At 40.3% G+C, this 23,725-nt stretch overlaps 1 protein-coding gene across 2 annotated transcripts in view; it reads left to right on the top strand.

The window, feature by feature from the left end:
• kay (transcription factor kayak) overlaps positions 1-23,725 on the top strand; it is a 174,962-nt gene that overhangs the window by 138,929 nt on the left and 12,308 nt on the right. The window contains exon 1 of one of the 2 annotated variants that reach the window (XM_067156691.2): positions 22,057-22,340. The exons of the other annotated variant lie outside the window; for it this stretch is intronic. Coding sequence (XP_067012792.1) covers positions 22,239-22,340 — 102 coding nt within the window. The 5' untranslated portion in view covers positions 22,057-22,238. Of the gene's footprint in view, positions 1-22,056; positions 22,341-23,725 lie in introns of those variants that run through there. 2 annotated transcript variants of the gene reach the window in all.

Below are 23,725 nucleotides of genomic sequence, written 5' to 3'. Positions count from 1 at the left end.
CAGCCTTCCCTCACTCTTTTATGGATTGTTGCTTCTTTTTCAAAGCCCTCTATTCTTATCACTGGAGACTGATTTTTTAATACAGATTGTAATTAACCATTATTTCATGGCCCCTCGGATTTGTTGCTAAAAACTTATTACTCCAAGTAATGAAGATTAACCATCTTAACTCATCATAATAGCATATTATTAGGGCTGTCAGTTTTCAAAAAATTAAAGGAAGATTTTTTATTGACATGTTTTTAAATAACTCATACCTTCATAATTTGTATTAAATGTCAATTCCGATCAAAATATTTGTCTTAAACCCTATTGCTTCGCAACACTTCGGTATTTTGAAACCGATTTAACGTTATGTAGTTATCTTCTGTAATTCTTCAGCAGGTTAAAAGAAACTCTCTGCAGGGAATGGCGAAATTTATTACAATTAGAAGCTCTGATTTTATGAGTTCGGGTGGACTCCTGTTCCTAACATCAATCCACTTGATAATTTCCGGTGAATTCAGGAAATTATAACAAAATCACTAATACTTTTAGATACTAATGTTTTTCACTAATATTTCTGCCTTCGTTTAGCGACATGAAAGTTTTACAGCTGTTTCTGAATATACACATCAAGTTTATTGCGGCAATCCAAACTTGCATAACTGAGGCAGAGATAATCCACCTGATAACCGCCCCTATTAGGGAGTCGAAAGATCGGCCTCCTGATCAGTTCATATGAACAATATTTATTTTATATGGTGTTCGGTTTAAGCAAGGCTTGAGTCATTACTCAAGATTAAAGTTGCCAACCATCAGGCAGATTGTCTTTCAGATTTTTTTGAAAAAGAGAATCCAATACGTGGTACTTCAAGTCAGGGAGTACCAAATAGTGTCTAAGAATAGCCAATGCATTTTTCAACACAGAGTCCGCTATGGTCTGGATAATAGTGTCTGGGATTTTGTTTATTCTTACGAAGTTCAGCGTCTCCCTAGGAATTGTCCCTCTAGTGACTTCCCGTTTTGTAATTTTATACTTCTTTCCGAGATCCTCGGTGCACGGTTCATAAGACGGCATTTTTCTCCTCGCACACTAATCGAGGCTGCTGTTCATTTTCCTCGAATGTTACAGGGGGTTCAGTCACCGTACCTTTCGCCCGGTCGATGACAACCATATCAACTCCTCTTGTGGATCCATTTGTGGAAAGACATCCTACTTCTTCTTAGATCTGTAAGTGATGTTTACTGAGGCTTCCAGCAATCAGTGTGCGAACTGTGTTGTCCCGATTGATTCTCATTAGCTCTCCCGTACGACAGAACCCTAATAAAGATAATAATAAAAATGTGTATTTTTGTTATATTAAGGGGAAGAAGTGTTATGGGTCCTACTACAAGCCAGAGCCAATTTTTTAAAAAGATGCTGTACAGGGAAATAAAAAACGTAAGGCTAAATTAACAGTAAAAAACGTAAGAATACGGGAAAAACGAACAACCTGGCAACCCTGAGCATAAAATTCATGCGGTGGAAGTTGAAAAAATAAATCTGCTTTCTGGCTAGTTACAGTCTTGTGTAACATTGCAACTCTTTTTTGTTGAAAGAAACGGTCTGTCTCATATTGCATGTTGGGGAAATGGTTTCGGCTGTCAGTCTTTTTAGACATTGGAGTTTCAGATTATGTCTCGCCCAACTTCTCAGAGCTCTCGGTGCAGTCTCAGGTGCAGTTAGAGAGCAGTTCACTGCAGCTTCAGTTGGACAATATTGATTTTCTGTTGTGCATTTTATATAAGCGTGGGGGTAGGGCTGGGCTGGGAAATGGGTTTTCCTGTTAGGGGAGCTCGGAGTAATACGAGGGGACTTGGGAGTGTGGGGAATACTGAATGTTTATTCTTACATCTTGCCAACCTTCCAATGGCTGCATAAAATATCTTAGTCTTCAGGAGATTGCTATCGTATCGGCTGCCTAGCAGCTTTTATTTAGTCGCTGTTGTACTTGAAAAATCCAGAGGTACCAGCATCGCTTTCAATTAAATTCTTCTTTCTCTCTCTCTCTGCCCTTGAGTTGACTTCAATTTCGACATATGTATTTAAAAATTGTATGGTCTTTCATACTTTTCCCGTGAGTAAAAATCAGGGGCGGTGCGTGGTATTGTTGCAGAGTTGTTCAGCTCTCAATTATTTTTCGTCCTTTCTTCTAAATTTATGGTTTAATAAACCCAGCATATATATTCTAAAATATGTTAAAATCAACCATCTTTAATCGTTCGATGTGCTAATGCTTCGTAATTGACGACTAGACGCTGAACCAAACTCAGGGGGTTTGCTTTCCTACGGCAACTCCCAAGCGGTAAGCCTATGCATGTACGTTAACATGAGGTAGCACGCTAGCCAGTATCGGTCCTTGGGTGTTGCACGAGACCAGCAAATCTCATGTCGAGAAACAACTCCAAATGACCCCGTTAGATTGCACCACTCTGCGGTGATGACTTCATGTCTGCTTTCTCTCCTCTCAAAGGTAATTTAATTTCCACGCTACAAGGGTACATCACATACGCCCACCCACAATATTACCAACATTTTGCATCAGTGAAAAACAGGAGGGCAAATTTTCTTTTCACGTGAGCTAAGAATAACTGTAGCCTCTTATCTCCTGTGTTTTAATTGCTGGGTATATTTAAGTTTTAATAGGAATGTAGTTCATTATTTAACGACAATAGGGTTTCCTTTTGTAAGTTTCTCATATAACATTTTGACATTGCAAATGTTGATGCAACACCCAGCTTTTGATACAACCAGTCGCGACTGGTAAATACTTATAAGGCATGACAAAACCTCTGTGTATTGTTACCTTTTACATTGTGATGAACCTTCACGCCGAAAGACCAGTTCTCCTTACCCCTATGGGTCGGGACGATGGAACACATCAACATTATCTCCTGTCTGCCGTAAGGGACGACTAGAAGGGGCAACCCTCAAGAACTATCAATTTCGGAGCGTGAGTTGGTGACCACGGGGCCCCGGTGTTGCTTCCACATACTTGTGCCGGGCTACACATTTTCGTCTTTCGTATCGGACTTTCCATGGTCTGAGAATCTCTCGTTCTCATATTTTTAGTTGATTAGTAGTAAGAGGGACTGAAGTCCTGGTATTTTTTTCTCTTTAAATCGGTGATCCTTTATTTTGGCTAGAACAGAAATGTTATGTCCACTCGCAAGGATTTAAGACCGTGGTTCAGCAATGAAAAAGAGTAGGACATTTGTAAATTTCTTTCGTCCACTCGTTAACATTTCACATAAACATAGGTTTCTCAAATAATTATCACAATGTAAATAAAATGAATACTAATTACAAAATGTGTATAGTCCCAATCGACAAAATTATAATGGATGTACAATGTACATACATGTATGTAGCCCTTAATATTAAATTAAAAAAAAAAAAAAAAAAACAGAACAGAAAACGTATCCCAGAGGTCGAAATGCCCCTTCGAAATCTCCTTACTCTACACTTCTTACATTCCCACCTTCATAATCCTTTACATCTCCCAACCCGCCTGAATCTCCTGGCCAGAGAGAAGGCGTTACCTTTTAGGTAGCCCGCGCCTCCCCTTCAGGGAGGAGAATGAAAACATTTTTTATTAAACAAATAAAAATAAAAAACAGAAGTCTACGCAGTTTTTTCTTAATTCTTGAATATATCCGTTATAACTACTATAAAACAACCAACACTCCGAGAGATGATCTGACATATTTCAAAACCGTTTGTCCAACCCTTGTCCCGTTTGCCTGCGGAGTCGGGTATGAAGAGAGATGAATCTGTTGTGGCGGGTTTTTATGACCGCATGCCCTTCCTGACGTCAACCTAATCAGAGGAGTTAATGAGATGAAATGAATGACGTGATATATGATAGTAGGGAGAGGGTGAAACCCGGTGCCGGCACATAGCCTACTCCTGTCGAATAGCACCAAGGGGTCTGCTCAAGGCTTAATGTCCCCATCCGACGGACTAGTCACCATCAACAGCGTCATATGCCCTCACTCCATATGAGCATTGCGGAGAGGTTTGGAATTTAATCCAGGCTTTTGGCAAGCAGTCTAGTGATTAGAAATTGTATATTGGTGAATTTTTTTTCGACCAACGGGACTCGAACCGGCTAACCTCGGTGTCAGACAGTTTAGACTTCAGCGCCTTAACGATCATGGCCACCAGGCGGGGTAATTGAAACTGTGGAGAATAATACAATAATAATTGAAGATATATTGCTCTACAGTGCGAAACGTTGTGCAACAATGTAGTCATGTGTAGGAACTTGATACAACTTGTGCAGTACTCCGAAGTTTTGAAACATGCCGTCTGAATTCTGTTAATAATATTTGTTTTTACGTCCCACTAACTACTATTTTTACGGTTTTCGGTGATGCCGAGGTGCTGCCGAAATTTAGTCCCGCAGGAGTTCTTTTACGTGCCAGTAAATCTACCGACACGAGGCTGGCGTATTTGAGTACCTTAAAATATCACCGGACTGAGCCAGGATCGAACCTGCCAAGTTTGGTCAGAAGGCCAGTGCCTCAACCTCTGAACCACTCAGCCCGGCCTGTAATTCTGTTTGTAGATGAAGAGATTATACGAAATTTGGCAGCGCTGGCTGGTAGTCCCGAAAAAATAAGGCAACAACAAACAGGTTGGTGCAGGTATGATTACGTGATATGACTAAGGCGGGTTGGAAGACCCGGAGGCCAACTTAACTCTCATCTACCGCCCCGGCTGCTTCGTGCATATCAGACGAGTATCATGACGACTGGAGTAATGTGGCGTTGATTCCCTCAAAATTCAAATCAAAGATTAATCTCTTATATATTTGATCTTGTACAGTTGGATGTAATTCTGATGGTAAGTTATAGCCAGTTACTTTGTCATGTTGCTTAACCACAAAAATACAACAAACAGTTCGATGGAAGCCAAATATTACAAGAAATTAAATAGAAATGAGACATTTATCGGTAATAAAAGAAGAAAAATCCAGTTCTATACATTTGGGCAAGCAACTCGGTGTTGAAAACATCCTAGGGATGTGAGCTACGAATTTTATGTACCGTAAATCAAATGTAATGAAGTATGAGAATAATATTCTTAATTTATTTCTAAAAATTACAATCCTTTCCACAATCATCGTTATCTGCTCGATTAGGTTAGCAGTTTGCCTTTTTCTACCACTACACGAGCGCTAAAGTGAGTCAGTGTATTGTTTCACTTAAGCACCTGTACGAGCGCTAATGTGAGTCAATGCATTGTTTCACTTAAGCACCTGTACGAGCGCTAAAGTGAGTCAATGCAGAGTTTCACGTAAGCCATTATAACTACATTTGGTGTAGCAATTTTTCAAAAAATCAGAACGGCTGAGGGTATTGAACTAAGGAACACATTACAGAAAGAATTATGTAAATGTTTCTTGGCTAGGATTTGAATAACAAAGAAAAAACTAGTAAAGAAGCAAGTGATTTTCGAAATTCGTTTATTAGTTAGAGCTATCAAAAACTCACAATTCGAAACCTTTCCGGGGCCTTTGCCCCTTCAACTTTCGGCACAATTACAGTACCGGTCAAAAGTTGTAGACTACATTTAAAAAAAAATCATGAAGTTCCACCGAGAACCTAAAATTGTGCTACTGGACATCTGTATTTTTTTCCTGAGCTCTCGCATCTAATATCATATATACGTCGCCTGATTTCAGTTATTTACGCCAACCATTGTATAAGTTGTCCGACTCGTTGGCTGAATGGTCAGCGTACTGGCCTTCGGTTCAGAGGGTCTCGGGTTCGATTCCCGGCAGGGTCGGGGATTTTAACCTTCATTAGTTAATTCCAATGGCCCGGGGACTGGGGGTTTGTGCTGTCCCCAACATCCCTGCAACTCGCACATCACACACAACACTATCCTCCACCACAATAACACGCAGTTATCTACGCATGGCAGATGCCGCCCACCCTCATCGGAGGGTCTGCCTTACAAGGGCTGGACTCGGGTTATATATGCCTTTGCTGGCAGGACCTAGTGTTTACAGTGCACTATGTCTTCTGGTATAGGCTAGAGCAATTTTGTTACTTTCATTGATCTGTCTGTCTTATCCTTGGCTTTGACAATATGAAAGTGACTGAGGTATGAGCGATGCTAGTAATGCCATTCCTTGTACAGCCAGTCCCTGCTATGAATGGTATGAAAATGTTGCTCATAGGGCCGGTCGGTGCATGCATTTCAGTGGGCTTGGCAGACTGATATGCAATAGCAACTTTTGGCTCATTGAGGGAAGCAATGGGAAACTACCTCACTCCTCATTTCCCTAATACGTCTCTTCAGTGATGCCAGCTGATGGCAGAGCTATTGAGTATCCAACCGGCCTTAGGGCTGAAGACTGAACATACATGTACTATATACTCTTTGGTTTCAAGTATCACCACAAAGATTCTTTTATAGACTTAGCAATAGTTCGGGGTCATTTTAGTATAAATATAAAAATTCCGAAAAAAATGCGGCACCGATTTTTGTGCGGTTATTTTTTTTTCATACCAGCGCTAAAATGGTCAATTTTTCCTTGTTCTTGTCATAGCTGTCAGTGCGAGTTCTCGGCATCAGAAATGTGTTCTCGGATGCCATCCGCAGAGCGCAAATGAAACTATCAGGTCAGATAAGTTTGACGCCAATAGCTTGTCCTGACAAAGGCAAGGAAAAATAAACCCCCTGCGGGTGGGGGACGCACATGTAGAATATACCCGCGGTATCCCCTGCTTGTCGTAAGAGGCGACTAAAAGGGGCCCAAGGGGCTTTCAACTTGGGAGTTTGATTGGCGACTACGGGGCCCATAGCTGAGTCTTGGTATTGCTTCCACTTACTTGTGCGAGGCTTCTCACTTTCGTCTATCCTGTCCGGCCTCCCTTGGTCAACTCTTGTTCTTTTCCGACCCCGACGGTATTAGAGCATTCGAGGCCTAGGGAGTCTTTCATTTTCACGCCCTTCGCGGCCCTTGCCTTTCTTCGTCCGTTACTTAATTTTTCGAAGTGGCGGATCCCTTCTTTCTTATTTTTTTCTCTCTCTCTACCCCCTGCAGACGAATAATACACCCACGCCTGTCGTGAGAGGCGACTAAAAGGGGCGACCAACGGATAATTGAATTAGAACCATGAAACTACTTTTGATTCGTACCATCACGCGGGGAACACCATGGGTTGCCTGTACTTACGAGTAGTATCACTATATTAGGTACAAAATAGGTTTGTGATTAGTAGCAGCAAAGAGGCTGGTCTGTGGGTTTCCAGTACCCGTGCGTCGTACCCATGAGCAACTCTGCGTAGCCTGTGAGTTGTACCGCTATATGAGCGGCACCGTGGGTCTGCGTTGCCTGTGATTAGTACCCACTATGTGAGGAACACCACGAGAATACCGGCACCAGTGACTAGTACACCTACGTGAGGAACCTCATCGGTTTGCGTTACCTGTACGAAGTACAATACTTATGACTAGTACCATCTTGTGTGGAACACCGTGAGTCTTTGCTACTTTTGATTAGTACCCCAACATGACAAATTCCATGGTTCTATTTTACTCTTGACATGTAGCATTCTGTGGGGTCTTAGACATGGATTTTGGACCCCTTTAGACATCAAGCATCCTCGATTCAGGATTATGCTTTATAAGTGGTCCCTTGGTCAGTAATGCTATTGTTTGATCTTTTCTTGCGTCGGATCCACTTTTGTTTGTTTGTTTGTTTGTTTATTGTTTTTTGTGGGGTTTATGTCTATCCATTCATTCTTCATGACATTTTCTTATTTTGGTCAGTGGATGATTTTGAAGCTTTTGTTGCCATTTCATTTCGTACCATTAGGGGCCGATGACCTCGATGTTAGGCCCCTTTAAACAAGCATCATCAAAGAAAAATCATTTTGGCCCTGATTCGAAAAACATAAAACACGCAAAAATCATGGTGCTGCATATTTTTGGAATTTTTATAATTATACTAAAATGGCCCCACACCCATTGCTAAGTCTACAAAAAATCTTGGTAATGATACTTGCAACCAATTAAAGTAGGCTATACAGTATATTAAATTACCAAAAATTTGTATTATTTGGTGTGACCTTCCAAGACAAACCTACTAATATTTACAATTAATTTATCCAATTCCAGAAATATATCACACTAACGAATGTTGCAGTTTTCGTGTTTTTATTGTCGGCGAAAAACATTCCAAAATGGGGATCGTGATAAGGTTAACTCTGCAGGGAACCACAGCTGAGTACTCTCTAACACTATCGATGAATAATAATAATAATAATAATAATAATAATAATAATAATAATAATAATATGAAGGTTTCGATCACATTGGAGGCACGCTTGTGCAAGTAATTTGGTGGCGCGCGCGTGCGCAAGCTGGCGTGAACAGCAATGTGCTCACACTAAATGCAAGCAGGTGCAAGTTAATTATTATAAACAGGTCAGTCGAAATTGAGATGTCAGACGATGAGGACATTGTTTTGGAAAATGTTTTAAAGTTTTTATTTTTGGATGAGCAGGAAATCAGGGAAGAGTGGGTGAACGAGTATTTTTTGGACAGAGAGGAAGATGGAGAGTATGCACGAATATTCAACGATTTGCTTAGACAGCCTAATAAGTTTTTTGAATACTTCAGAATGATATCGGACACTTTCTACTATACACTGGATAAAATCACACCTGAAGAGAAGCCTCGATGGTCAGAAATCAACTGAGATCACGCACGCTTGCAACTACAAAACAAATATTCGAAGTGGAGTCGGATCAAGCTTTCACAAGCGTGCACTTGCTTGTGGCGGGCAGTGTGAGCAGCGATGGACAAGTGACCACTTGTTTCGGTCGCTTTCGTGCAGATTTTGTTTATATGTGCACGCTTGCGCAGGCGCGCGCCACCAAATGACTCGCATAAGAGTGCCTCCAGTGTGATCGAAGCCGAAGTCTGTCGCACTACGAGCTCGTTTCATAGAGATATTTTGAGCATATACTTTTAAATCTTCCGTGGTTTGATGACACATGACATTTCGTGAATTCTTTATGTGGTCTTAAACTTTTGACTGGTACTGCAAGGAAATTGCTTAATTTTACGTTTTTCGTAGTATGGGGACCCTTACTTTGTTTGCTAAGAATAGTATTCAACATTCCGCATTAAAACAAACAAAAATAGACAAGAAGTGACATACGAGTAGTGTAACAATAATTAAAAGCAGTCGCAAAGAATTTAATACGAACTTTGCGGAAAATAACGCAAAAAATACGTAAATTTCTCCGGTACGCGAAATATACTCATGTTATGGCGTATGCGGCTTAGAGGACGATAGAGCGGGTACAGGTTCTTTACATTACTCCCATAGGGGAGATAATAATAATAATAATAATAATAATAATAATAATAATAATAAATATTACTGTATTATTAATATATTTAATAAATTATTATTATTATTATTATTATTATTATTATTATTATTATTATTATTATTATTATTTCGTGTGGCTATTTCTAGTCGGGTGCATCCCTTGTAAGGCAGACCCTCCGATGAGGGTGGGCGGCATCTGCCATGTGTAAATAACTGCGTGTTATGGTAGAGGATAGTGTTAATTGTGGTGTGTGAGTTGCAGGGATGTTGGGGACAGCACAAATACCTAGTCCCCGAGCCAAGCGAATTAACCATTTAAGGTTAAAATCCCCGACCCAGACATTGGCGATCACCCTCGAGAAAGTATCCCTTTCTTTAGCTAACTTGAAGAGTTGTTCGGTGTTTATGCAAGTCCAGTGTTTGACGTTCTGGAGCCATAACGTCGGTGGTCTACCAGTTCCTCGCTTGCCTTCTCTCGTTCCTTGTAGAAGCCAGTACTTTCTACCTCGTAGAATATGGCCTAAATAAGCTGTTTTCCTGGCTTTGATTTTTTTGTTTTGTTTTGCCAGTTCTCGCTCAGTTGTAGCTCTCGTTAACACTTCATTATTTGTTACAAAATCTGTCCCGGCTATTCTGACCATTCTCCTGTGTAACCACATTTCAGAGGCCTCTAATCTGTTCATGGAGGGAGCTTTGGCAGTCCTGGCCTTTACTCCTTAAAGCAGTGTTAACCAGACGTGACATCTCAACAGCTTTTATCTGAGTTTGAGGTTTAGATTGACCTCATCCTTTGAAAAGATGATCTGGAAATCTCAATACGGCGTCTAATCTCTTTTTCAGGGTCCAGATTATCTGTTATGGTGCTCCCAAGGTATGTGAACTGACTTACTCGTTCATTGTTTTGACTATTTAATTCAATTGAGACACCTTCTTGCTATAATTTATACTCCTTCGAATAGCATACCATACGTACTTAGTTAGAAAAAAAAAAGTAGATAAACTTCAGTGTATGATAACCCTGTACTTGTAATCCGGGACTTCAGAGATACATTTTCAGCCAATCACGTGTTATACCACGAAATGTGTCTTGCTTGCATGCATTTTCGTACATACTGCTTATCGGAGGGTGTCAGGTTCAGGATGCATTTCTGCCGTGTATCTCGATCTTAAACGAGTGCAAGTCTAAGTGTCAAGATTTAAAGATAATTGTAATTATATGAGATTGAATTGGTCCAGAAATCCCGTCACGAAATAACTATAAACTAGGTACGTGGCATAACTATATGGCAATTTAAAGTGGAATATACAATGTGAAGAAGGGACGCGCAAGGCAACAGAATCCTGGGCTTTCTATGTAAGAATTTTAGGCTTCAGTCCACGAGCAATATCAGCTTAGCTTTGCATGGTTCGGCTCGTACTGACGTATGGTCTAACTACTTGGCATCCCACAACAGCGGAGAACATGCTACAGCGCCGCGCCGAAAGGCTAATCAACCTTCACTCCCTCCCGCGTTCAATAAGGTTACCTTACATTGAGACAATAGCCAAACAAACTAATCTGATTTTTCTCCGGAAATCCCTCTCTGCGTCTATAGAAATCCAACCCTTCCTAAGTAATCGCTTGTTTACCGCTCAGCTCAGAGAGGCAAAGGAGTTACCCGTTGTCCGCCTTGCGTCCTTATCTCTGCCTTTCAGAAGGGTTTTTATTGGCGCTCCGCAAAGCTATGGAACTCGCCTGTCGGGGGATGTCAAGAACTTGCCTCTTCCAAAATGTCAGATGTATATAAAGAAAAATGTACTTTAATGGACCTGCTGCCTGAGTCTGTGCGAGTGTGGGTGAAGGAGTGAATGACAGACTGGTAGAATGAAACGAAGTGTGCGAGAAAAAGAATTAGTGAATGGCAGAGTGAAATGAAGCAGCCTAGGTGAGCACAGGAATGATTGAATGAGTGGGTGATTCGCTAACTGTCTATAGAGAGAAGGAACGAGCAGTAAGAAATTAAGTGTGTATATATATATATATATATATATATCTTGCACAGTAGTATTAAATTATTTTGTGAACTATGTAAATATTGTAAACTAGCAGTTGTAGCCGTTCTTCGCACGATAATTTGCAGTTGATTTCATATTTTCCTTAATGAATTTATGCGAAATTACATGCCTGTATTCAAACGTTGAATACGGCATGATAAACTGATAGTTTTCTAAAAGCGCATGCTAGTAACGTGAAGTTGTGCGAAATTCTCTGTTACATATTGGGTTTTTCTCTGCCCACTGGCGTGGCGTTGTTGCTGAAGACCTTCCCTATTATCAGTTCTATCGAAAAAAGTAAACTGGCTGTGTAGCTCTTCCCGTTGACCCACCTTGAAGTGACATGCACGAAGTATTCCAGGGGACTTGGACTAAAAATCAGATTTTTCATAAGCATATCCGTTATTTACAGTCGTACGATGAATAAGTCCTAATAACGGAAATAACATATACTAAACGTTTGTGTATATACACTTTTGATAGACCTAATTACATAAATACGTATTAGAGTTGATCATGTATATTTTGTGCGTGTGTAAAATCACTGTTTCGATCCTCCTATAAACATCTAGTCTGTTCAGGGACTTAGAAATAATGTTGGCCCTAAAACCTTCTCAAGGACAGGTAGATCCTAAATATGAAATTTGGTAGAAATATTTACTGTAGCTTTCTAGTTACAAGAACTCGGACGACAAATATTAAAAAAAAATATACGGATGGTCATTATTAGATCTGAAACGGGTAACTCTACGAAACTTTTTGAAAAGAATATTCAATCTACAGAAACACGGTCGTTACGATTTTATTTATATAAATAATATCTCATCTTAAGATAGGTCTAGCGAACATGTTTTATGTACATGGAGGTTCACCCCCTTTTTTTTTTTCTAGACCTTCCATATTTCTGAGCAGAATTGCGGTAAAGAAATACTAATACTGACAGTTCAACTAGGCTAGGTTTGCGCAGTGGTAGAGTTCATGACCTGTCCCCTCCTGGTCGGTATCGAGCCGATGACGGGGTTATCAGGTCCACCTGGCTTCATATGCATACAATCGAATGGATAGTTCTCGTTTTTTTTTTTTCTTCAGTCATTGCAGTAGCTAGTGCGCAGTAGATAAAATCCCTTTTCTAATTTGCTCTGCGCTCCAATTCTTTACATACAGAATCATTCTATCCAGTAGTTTCCCTTTAAAACCCGTGAGGGTGGGTGTAGAGTTGCGAAGTACTGCGGATTTATCGTAGTTTCTACGATTTTCTCTTATATACTACGGTAATACGGAAGCGGTGCTGATTATTACGGATTTCACGTAATCGAACCATGAAAATAAAGTTTCATACATTGGAGACTCAATGTTAGAAATCAGTTCATGCAAAAGTGACGAAATAGCGACATTCGCTTTGCACAGCTGTGAGCTTGCATTCGTGAGGTAATGGATTCGAATTCCAATGTCGGCAGCCCTGAAAATGGTTTTCCGTGGCTTCCCTATTTTCACATCAGGCAAATGCTGGGGCTGTACCTTTATTAAGCCCACAGTGGTTTCCTTCCCACTTCTAGCCCTTTCCCGTCCCATCGTCGCCATAAGGTCACCTTTTAACAGCCGATGTGACATCTTGTAAATTCTGGACCTGGGCGATCTGTGCCGTAGTCCAAAACTTCCAACTACCATCTTCCTCAACCTACGAGATAACCAGCAGTCAGCAGACCTCGTCATCCGTTTTATGAGGGTTAGTAGCCTGTTTTATCGTGTATAAAAGTGCATTTTCAATTTGTTTTTAATTTGAGTGTTAATTAAGTTTGATTTTATCGACACTGTTTTAGTTAATCTGTGTATTTTTGTGTTATTTTAATTTCTTAATTTGAATGATATATATCACTTCAAATGCGATGCCGCCTTATTCTATGCCTTCGGTCTATTTTTATATCGTTTTACAAGTAAAAAAGGTATGCGAATTAGATCTACTGAAAATTTTAAATTCACATTCATTCTTCATAATCATTTTTTAAATTCGAGTCAGTGGATAAATGTTAAAACGTTAATTATTATTACGTTTCTTTTCGCGTCGTACCATTAGGTACCAAAGATGTTAGGCCGCTGTACAAAACAACCACCACCACTATCATCATCATCATCATCTTATAAATTCCCAGCATATTTCCTCGATGTCTGTTTATCTGTGATTTGGTAGTGAGTTGCCTGCGCTGATTATTACTCCCGTTACATACTTTTGCTATAAATTTGTCGTGTAATACAAACAGTTATTTCGGTAAAGTTAAGAACGACATAAGCTAAAAAGAAGTTGTGTAAATGTAAGAAAAATGAAGAGCTGAGTGATCGTGGAGAAAGACGATCTGGAAGACTGAGATATAGAATTCCCATGGAGTCGTAAAATTAAAAAATAAATAAGAGTGGATTGCGTCGGGAAGAACAACAAAATATCCGTATTTTTTTAAAAAGGGGGCAAAAGGAAATAAAGAGAAAACAAAACAATCGCTAACAAAACTATTTAAGGACAAGAAGCATGTTTATTCTAGAATATGTCTCATTGTATAACATCTAGGACAAAAAAAAACCAGTGTGATAATTTGTAGAATGGATCTGAACACTGTTCAGTGTATTATTTAATGTTGTAATAGACAAATAGTTGCAACAAGAAATATTTAATGGTTGTATCAAGTAAATGATTGCCTTCTCCCAGTTTTCAGGCGATCCGGAACTAGGAGTTGGGAGTATTTTATTTTATTTTATTTTATTCTATTCTCTCAGCGCTACTGTTCGGTTTTATCGTCTCCCCAAAACCACATCTTATCTGCTTCTAGCCTGACCGTGTTTCAGTCCTGTTTGTTAGAACACTCCACACGTAAGTCTTGAACTTTTTTTCCTGTTTTCAAGACACTTTTTTATTAACAAGTTATTTTTATTATTTATTTGTTTATTTAATCGAATAGCACTTTTAGAGAGTACGTTCAGTACTTCAGTTCTTGCCATGTTCCTTTTTCCTCTCCGCTCACATTTGTTTCATCCGTTCTGATCTCTTTCCGTAGCTGTTCGATGTTATGTGGTTGCTTTCCTTCTTTTTTTTTCCCCTCATCCCTGTATTTTGTCCATAAATAACTTCCCATTATGCGTATCCTTAATGTCAATATTTGTTTCTTTGAGGTCATTTAATGTCTGTAAATCATGCTGGTTGTACTTGAAGCTTTATGATTTTATGAAACATTTGTTTTTTCAGTCTGATATTATTAATTCTGTTCAAATATCTTGAAAACGACAATCTTTACGCATCTTGTGTACTATATTCTCTACATGTACGTCGATTTCTTTTTTAGATCGGGGCGTGTTGTATTCTTCTGTTGCCCTTGGGCCAAGGAAGCTTGTAACCAGTCTTCTGTATTCATGATTTTGTTTCTCACCTTTCGTCTCCCTGTGAATGGGGGCGGTAGATTAACACCCACGGTATGCTCTGCCTGTCGTAAAAGGTAACTAAAAGGGGCTCTTATCTTGAGATCGTGGGATGGCGACCACGAGGCCCTTAGCGGTCCTGGCATTGTTTCCAGTGCTAGGCTCCTCACTTTCATACATCCTATCCGACCTCCCTTGGGCAATTCTTGTTCCTTTCCGATCCCGAACCTATTAGGTTGCGAGAGCTACGGAGTCTTTCATTTTCACGCCCATGTCTTTCTTTGACCGATACCTTCATTTTTCGAAGTGTAGGATCCCTTCCATTTCTTCTCTCGGATTAGTGTTATATATATGTACTTTTAAAACAGTAATCACCACCACCACTCTCACCTTTCCGCATTAGTTTGTGTTTCGGTGCCATAAAGAGTCTCAGGTCTCATCACTGTTTAATTTTCTTCTTTACTCTTACCTCTAAGCCGTTTTTTCATTGCTTATTTTCCGTCATTCACATAAATATTTAAGAGTTTATTTTTTGATTTTGTTTTGATCTATGATTGCTTTGTCAGAACAATTTTTGCCGTTTGTTCTAAATTGTCTTTGGGAAAGAGATTTGTAAACCTATTTTTCCTGCTTGCTCTTAACTTTCTTCGATTTGGATTTTGGCGTTCTGCAGTGTGACCGTAATCAAGGCAATGTCATCTGCGAAAGCCAAGCAATCTATATATATATATATATATATATATATATACTGTATTTTTATTTTAGAATCCATTCTAGCTTCCTCTTTTTAACCTCCTTTAGTGACATTTTAGCCATGTCCGTAGAAAAACGTTGAACTCGGGTTTAGCTTCACTTTGTGGTCTTTCCAACTGGCATTTAACTTTTAATTAACTCTCTAGCCCTATAGGCTTAACAGTTAATCAGAGAAGAAACACGAAAGTATGCATGATTGTCATAACGGTGAGACGAAGGGTAAGGAAGACGCCAGCGACAGGTGTTGGTAGCAGTCGTGGCGATCTGTTTGTTTAGTTGGCTTGCGCGCAAACATGTGTGCCGCAGAACATAAACACGCCGCTCAACACGTGCTAATATTCACGCTTCACAAACTGTAGCTGTTTTAAATTGTACACAAGAATGTTTCGTCACACGTAATTTATACCACCTCTACCCATAAATAAAATTACAATTTAGTCTGTACAATTAATATTTTTGCCCCATAGACTACTTTGTTTTTATCTCCGCCCGCGTTGAAGCTAGAATGATTTAGATTTGTACTCTCTTGGTAACATACTGTACAGTACAATGACGACTTACCTTGTGATCACCCTCTCTATCAAATTTCATCAGGGTTGCCAACCAGTACGATAATTTTGAGCCTGGCACGATGTACGATATCAGATCGTATGATACTGACAAAACGTGCGATTATACTAAAAACCACAAAAACTCGGGCAATCATAATAGGATTACGAAAATTGAGCTGCACAATGCAACAATCCCACCTATCCTACTAAACGGTAACATTATTCCCTACAGTAAAATGGTTAGAAATTTCGGCTTAATTATGAATGAAACACTTGATTGGTCTGATCACAAAAGGAAAAAAAAAAGTTTAAAAATATTTTTTGGAGCGCTTCATCGTCTTGAACGACATGGAGATGTATTTCCGTATGAGCTAAATGCCAGACTAATACTGACTCTGTTTCTCCCTACTCTTGATTGTCGTGACGTTGTTTTAGTTGACATGGCAAGGGACAGACACTTAGACTTCAACGAGCACTGATCTCCTTGCCTGCAATTTATTTACAATATCGGGTACGATGCTCATGTCAGTCTCTCTCATGGCTGGGGTGGGGGCGGTAGAATAACACACACGGTATCCCCTGCCTGTCGTAAGAGGCGACTAATAGGGACCCTAGGGGCTCTGAACGTTGGGGCGTGGGTTGGCGACCACGGGCCCCTTAGCTGAGTCCTGGCATTGCTTCCACTTTTTCCAGGCTCCTATTTGAAAGTAAACAATATTTACTATAGTTTTTGTTTTCGGAACCCCCCCCCCAATCCTAATCCCCTCCGAAAAAATCCTGGGTACGGCCTTGATTGGTAGCATTCCATAATTTTGAAGACTCGGTACGATACTTTGGAATTCCGATTTAGCAATCACGAATTCAGTATTCTCCTTCGTCTTTTACGTAAGTTGACGTGTCTTAAGGCTGTAGCGAGGAAACCTGTACCTCCAACAGATTAGTCAAATTCCCAGGCATATGCCTACATTTCCTTTGGCATGGTGCTCGTTTCATTTCATTCCTCCCCCGCCTTCGCCTCCAAATTTCTATCACCACTGGTGAATAAAAATAACGATTTTCACTCGCAACCACCCAGCTGTACGGCGCTGACATGCGAGCACCTTGCGCTGCATGCTCGAAATGCTTCCTTGACACGGTAAAATTGAAAAATGCCTATTTTTCATAGTAGGAATTTTAATTCTACATGCATTTTTAAAAATATAGGTAAGAATAACAGTTTGCTGGTAATTTTAGTTTGTCAGAGTTTGAAATAAAATGCGTATGAATGTTTGTGTGTTATTCGGGTCATCAGTCCATAGACCGGTGCATCTTTCCATGCCACCCTGTCCTATGCAGACCTTCTCATTTCTACGTAACAACTGCATCCTAAATCCAATCCGTTCGTCACATTCGTATCTTGGTATACCTCTACCGTTCTTACCACCTACACTTCCATCAAAAACTAACTGAACAAGATCTGGGTGTCTTACGATGTCCTATAATTCTGACTTTTCTTCCGGTTAAATTTCGCCAAATCGTTGTTGGTTATGTAGCGCATTCCTATCTACGAAATGTCACTGTAATATTTGTCCCAAATGGAACACAATTCCTTTTACACAAGTGAAGTGTAAAATCTGCGGTAAATTAAGAAATACCGCCGTTACTAGAGAAATATGCATACGTCCTTACGGGCTGTAGACAAGACTCCCTTATGTTGTATTCCGCTGCTCGTGTCGTCTTTTGTTTCCTTCTTGAGGTCCAGGGTTTGCACCAACGAATAGGAGTGCTATGTCTGTGAATTCTCATTATCTTTGTCAATATGACTAGCGCGGGCAGTTAACAGCAAAATAGCATGATCCCTGGACCAATAAATATACCGGTTAATGAATGAGTTAGGGCACAAAACGAATGAGCAACGTGAAGAAAACGACACCTAATTAATGCAAACAACTTCAGTGAGCAAAGGAATCACACACAAAGTGTTAAACAAACAAAACACATACGGAAGCGTTGCACGTAGCAGGAAAAAAAAAAAAAAAAAAATTAGTAAGGTAGTAAAGTGTGTATCCATATCATTCTCAGCAAGTAAAATATTTCGTACTATTTCTTAATTTACCGCATTTTTTTTTACTTCATTTGTGTAAAAGCAATTATATTCCATTTGTGACAAATATTACAGTGACATTTCGTAGATAGGAATGCGCTACGTAACCTCGTTGTCCTTTCACCAATTCGATTGAGTATCTCTTCATTTGTTATTCGACCTGTCCATCTTACCGTCAGCATTCTTCTGTAACACCACATTTCAAAAGCTTCTATTCTCTTTCTTTTTGAGCGGATTCTCGTCCGTTTCACTTCCATACAAGACCATGCTCCAGACGAAAAGTCTTCAGAAACGTCTTTCTAATTCTTATATCAGTGTTCGAAGTGAGCAAATGTCTTTTCTTAAGAAAGTCCTTCCTTGCTTGTGCTAGTCTGTATTGTCTCTCCTCCTTACTTCTGCCATTGTCAGTTATTCTACTACCCGAGTAACATTATTCGTCATATTTCCTTGAATACTTCAATTTTTATGTAGAAAATTAAATTCTAAGTAACCTATATTGGGTGAGCTCCATTTCTGAATAGGACTAACAGTTAAGACTAGCGAATTCACTTCTAAGGGACAACTCTGTGTAGGTCGGGGCGGTAGAATGCATCCACCAGGGTTGGCGACCACTGTTTCCACTTGTCAGGCTGGCCTTCTTTCCTATCCGACCTCCCTTGGTCAGTTCTTCTTCACGCCCTCCCTTTCTGCCATAAATCAACTTGAGTTACTTTTCTTTGCATTTAACTTTCTTAGTTTCCATACTTCCTTCATTTTCTGAGATTGTTGTTCTTTTCCCTCTTCAGTCCATTATCTGTCCGACTCGTTGGCTGAATGGTCAGCGTACTGGCCTTCGGTTCAGAGGGTCTCGGGTTCGATTCCCGGCCGGGTCGGGGATTTTAACCTTCATTGGTTAATTTCAATGGCTCGGGGGCTGGGTTTGTGCTGTCCCCAAGATCGCTGCAACTCACATACCACACATAACACTATCCAGCCGGGCTGGTTCGATCCTGGCTCAGTCCGGTGGTATTTGAAGGTGTTCAAATACGTCAGCCTCGTGTCGGTAGATTTATTGGCACGTAAAAGACCACCTGCGGGACTAAATTTCGGCACCTCGGCGTCTCCGAAAACCGTAAAAGTAGTTTGTGGGACGAAAAACCAATAACATTATTATAACACATGGCAGATGCCGCCCACCCTATTTGGAGGGTCTGCCTTACAAGGGCTGCACTCGGCTAGAAATAGTCACACGAATTTAAAAAAAAAACGAAGTCCATTTTCTTCCAGTTGTTCATTTCTCTTTCTCTCTCTCTCTCCTGAAATTCTGCCTTTCGTGATACTTCTCTGAAATGTGTTCTGTTGTCCATCGTATCTATTTTAATTCTAGCGTTTTTCATATCCTTTTCAATTGCACTGAACCACATTGGCTTAGATTTGTAACTGTTCAATAAGTTGAGGATTTGTTTAGTTAGTCTGTTGTTATTCGTTCTATAAAAATGTGTCCAAAAAACTGGAGTCTTCTTTTCCTCATTACAGTTGTCAGTTTTTCAACTTTTAAATATAGCTCTGTGTTTGATCGTAGTCTAAATTCGGCATTGTTGTTTCTTATAGGTTCCAGTATTTTTCTCAAAATTCTTCTTTCAACTTCTAATTTTCAAGATCCCAACTCTTGTAAGTTTAAAAGTTTCTGCTGCATATAAAATTTCTGGCCGGGCCACTGTTTGATAATGTCTTAATTTCAAGTTCCAGGACAGAGATTTCTTTTTATATATATTTTTGTCATATGAAACATCCTTTTCTTTTGTGTTGTTTGTTATCCATTCTCCCAGATATTTAATGCAATCTGTCCGAGATATTATGTTATTGTTAACTGTGATATTTTGAGGGGCATTAATGATGTTATTATTACAATAATCAGATACAGATAGGTCTTATGGCTACGAAGGGATACGAGTAGTAAGGAAGTGGCCGTGGAAGCCCCAGCATTTGCCTGCTGTGAAAATGGGAAAACTACGGAAAACCATCTTTAGGGCTACCGACACTATCTCCCGAATGCAAGCTCACAGCTGCACGACTGACTCGCGCGGTAGTATTAATAGGGGATGTTTGCAAATATGTTTTCCAAAAGACATCAGTGAATGACCACAAGGATTCTGAATTTTTAAAATTTAGGCGATGATGCCCGGAAATATTAAAATTATTGTACAGAAAGGAAACGCTAAATGACATCATTTCGGAATAGTATGAATGATTTAAAATATTGTCTCCGAATTTTTTAAAATGTCCACTATTATTTTTTCCAGATTCGTGTGCTGAATTCCAAGCTTTTTCGAGATTTACCACGTATGCTTAGGTTCACTGCCTCTGCTTCCCATCACGGACCAGTTTTCTGCGCGAATGTTGTCTCTCTCTCAGATATGAGATGTATGGTTCATCTGGTCAGCTTCCTTGGCCTAGGATAAGTCTCTTTCGAACCGGATGGTGGGGTCAAGAAAAACAGCTGTTCGAGTCTGCTTAATACAATAATCACCACCATTAGGATGGTTGCCTAGTTACACTTTCTCTTAAAACAATTATAACCGCTAACCACAGTCCCTTGGTCAATGTAGGATACTTTCAGCCTGGAAAATAAATGACTCCTATGTAGTTCAGTTTTCTATGCCTCTCTCCCACCCCTTCTAGGAGCCAGTACTCTTCTGGCATTGGGGCTGCAGACCTACCTGTAAAACAGCTGTAACTTCTCAGAAAAGTTACAGTGAGGATCCAGAGTGCAAAGGAAAGGCTGCAGTTTGTCCCCCACCCTTTTCAACAGTGTCGGCGATAAGGATCTCGCAGACCCCGCGGGGCTTGTGAGGGGCCGATCACTGCTTCTTATTTCAGTAGGTGAAGAATGATTTTCATATTGATAAAGCTACAGCACACATCACAGTATTATTATTTGTATTACAGAGTAGTAGGCCGTCGTAGTCCAGAGCTTCTTTCGTCAATAGGAGTACGGTAGTTACATACTTCTGAAATATTGCGGGTTTCCCAACCTGCTCCAATAATAACCATCCCTTGCTGCCACTCACGACCATCAACAAGGCTTTTGAAGTAATTAGCCAGTTCTGAGAACATAATAGTGAGCGAAGATGCGATAACAAAGACATCCCACTTCTACAATAAACTCTAAATACTGAAGTTCCGAGCCTGTTCATAACTCTCGGCAATCACTGTAGGTAAGAAGGCTTACGATGGACGGTTGAGTGTAAATTATTTGGTCCTAGAAACGAAATTATTTCTTCAGACAGTCTGTTGACATTTAGGAATCCGATACTTCGTCCCATAAGACTTGTGATACAAGGCCTCAGCCTAATTTTTATGCAAGTACGGTTGCAGTGTAAAGATACGCTCACAAATCTGGAGTGGATACATCTCGACTACAAACATTTTGATAAGATTTCCTGCCATTGGATATCATGGTACCACTCCTGTCACAGCAACCAACTGCTAGGTTATCACCTGTCTGTGGGGAAATTCATTCCGTTACGGTCCTAGTTACGGGAAGGGGGCGTGGTATTTTTGTTGACATTATTTCACGACAGGAAGAACCAAGAGCGAAGTAACGCTGCTGTAGAGAAGTTCCCAGCACAAGACGGCAGTTCTGTAGAACGTCTCAGTTGGCTGCGCGAAGCAAAGCCCCCTTCTCCTCTCACTCTGCTTGGCCACAAGTCGGTCTTCCACGAACTAGCAACGCTGCATGACGTCAGAGCACGGCAATGGGCAGAGAAAGGGGGGCGAGATCGACCTTGTAAAACCGAAGGCAAGACCCGCATGATCAGCAGTTGTTCGCTGACGGCAGACTCGAGTGGTTGTGCGAGCAAGACCTCAAACGTTCTGTGATAATTCTGCAGTAGTTTCGTGTATTATTTATACTGTGATATCTCGCGCTGACGTTCAGTGACATCAACAGTATACGCACACGTGAACTGTATCATTGTTACTGTGTAACAGGGGGTTAGTCTGGTGGAGAGGAGGTTCGAATCCGTTCGAATCAAGCAAGAATATTCATTCATGTCGCAGCTGGTTCCTTTAGGCCCATTGCTGTTGGACCGTGACGACGACAATAGCTACCTTACAATGTATTCTGACTGGGGACGAGATGACAAGAAGTTGGTAAGCTGATTTCAGTGTCAGTTTTAATATAAGGTGAAACATAGCCCACTGTATGTCAATCGAAAAGTTCACAGGTTAAAGAATGCGTGTTATCAGGTCTCGTTTGTTTGAAGTGTTGTGGGTTACTGAGTGGAGTGTGTGGCGATTAACAATTTCGCGGGCAGTTGGACACCTGTTGTTTTCATGCGGCCGACATGGCTCGAGTCCTGGTGAGGACACCTTCTAAATTTCATGTAAGATTGCTATATGCTGATATTGAAATAGTACTGCGCCGCATATCTCGGGAGAAGGAGCAAGTTGGCACCATGCTGAGGTGACCTGATCTAGTAACAATATTTGGAAACATGCCTTTCAGGGGCTCATTGCCAATGAGGCAGGGGTGACCTCGGCACACCAGACTGAAGTTTGCTTTCACTATCGCACCCAGCCTCTCTTTTAGTCATCTTTTCCTGCCCTAAAAGACCCTTAATTTTTGTGACTTTACCCTTACTTCTCACATAGGATGGGTTACCTGACATGACGTAACAATCCTCGAATAGTTATAGATTCAAATCGCTGTTTTAACCCTGTAATGCACAACATGAGAATCAGAGGCCCGTCACCTCAGACAAACTTCAGAATTTATTTTCTTTTCCATCATTTGAAATCGTGACTATGTGATTTCTCCACAAACGCTGTCACGAATAACGTCTTGGGTATGAATTCCGTCCCTCGGCTTTTTACATTGTTTGTTCAAAAATAGTTACTAACAAGTTATTTCGAGTTTTGCATTAGAAGGTATTGACAGTAATTGAAAATCACCTTGTTCGATTATCGCAGAGCGCACATGTGCTGCCCGGTTTAGACGTTGTGAAGTTGTTTTTTAAATCTCAGGAACGCATGGTTTATTTGGAAGTATATTAGTTTGAAAGAGCGCAGGCAAAGGTCAACGAGTTCGTAATTGGCGATTGACGTAAGCTCTGTCGAAATTATTGGAGGAAAAGGCTTGCTTGGGAAGAGTAAATTAATGCAAGTCATCACTGTCAGTCCCGCTAATGTGCGATTGAAGGAAGGAACAGGATATGGTTGTGGGTGGAATTTAGAAATCACAGTACTGACAAGACTGGCCCTGTATTCTTCCTTCAGTAAACTTTCAGTTACTGTTTCATGAAGTGTTGAAACCTATAACGTGGTTGTTTAATTTGGTCAAACAATTCTGCAGTCTTTTCTATTATTACCTTGTTCTGTGTTTATGGGTTCGAACCCCACTGTCGGGTTTTTCTTGGTTTCCCATTTTCACATCAGGCGAGTGCTGGGGATGTACCTTAATTTGACTTTTTGTTCTACTGGAATTTGTCCTGCTTCTGTAATGAGACTGGAATACCTGTTAGGCCAGTCATTTCCGT

The sequence above is a fragment of the Anabrus simplex genome, chromosome 12 (assembly GCF_040414725.1).
Source record: "Anabrus simplex isolate iqAnaSimp1 chromosome 12, ASM4041472v1, whole genome shotgun sequence".
Lineage (NCBI taxonomy): Eukaryota > Metazoa > Arthropoda > Insecta > Orthoptera > Tettigoniidae > Anabrus > Anabrus simplex.
The sequence above is the reverse complement of the archived record's forward strand: the minus strand, read 5'-3'. Positions and strand labels throughout refer to the sequence as shown.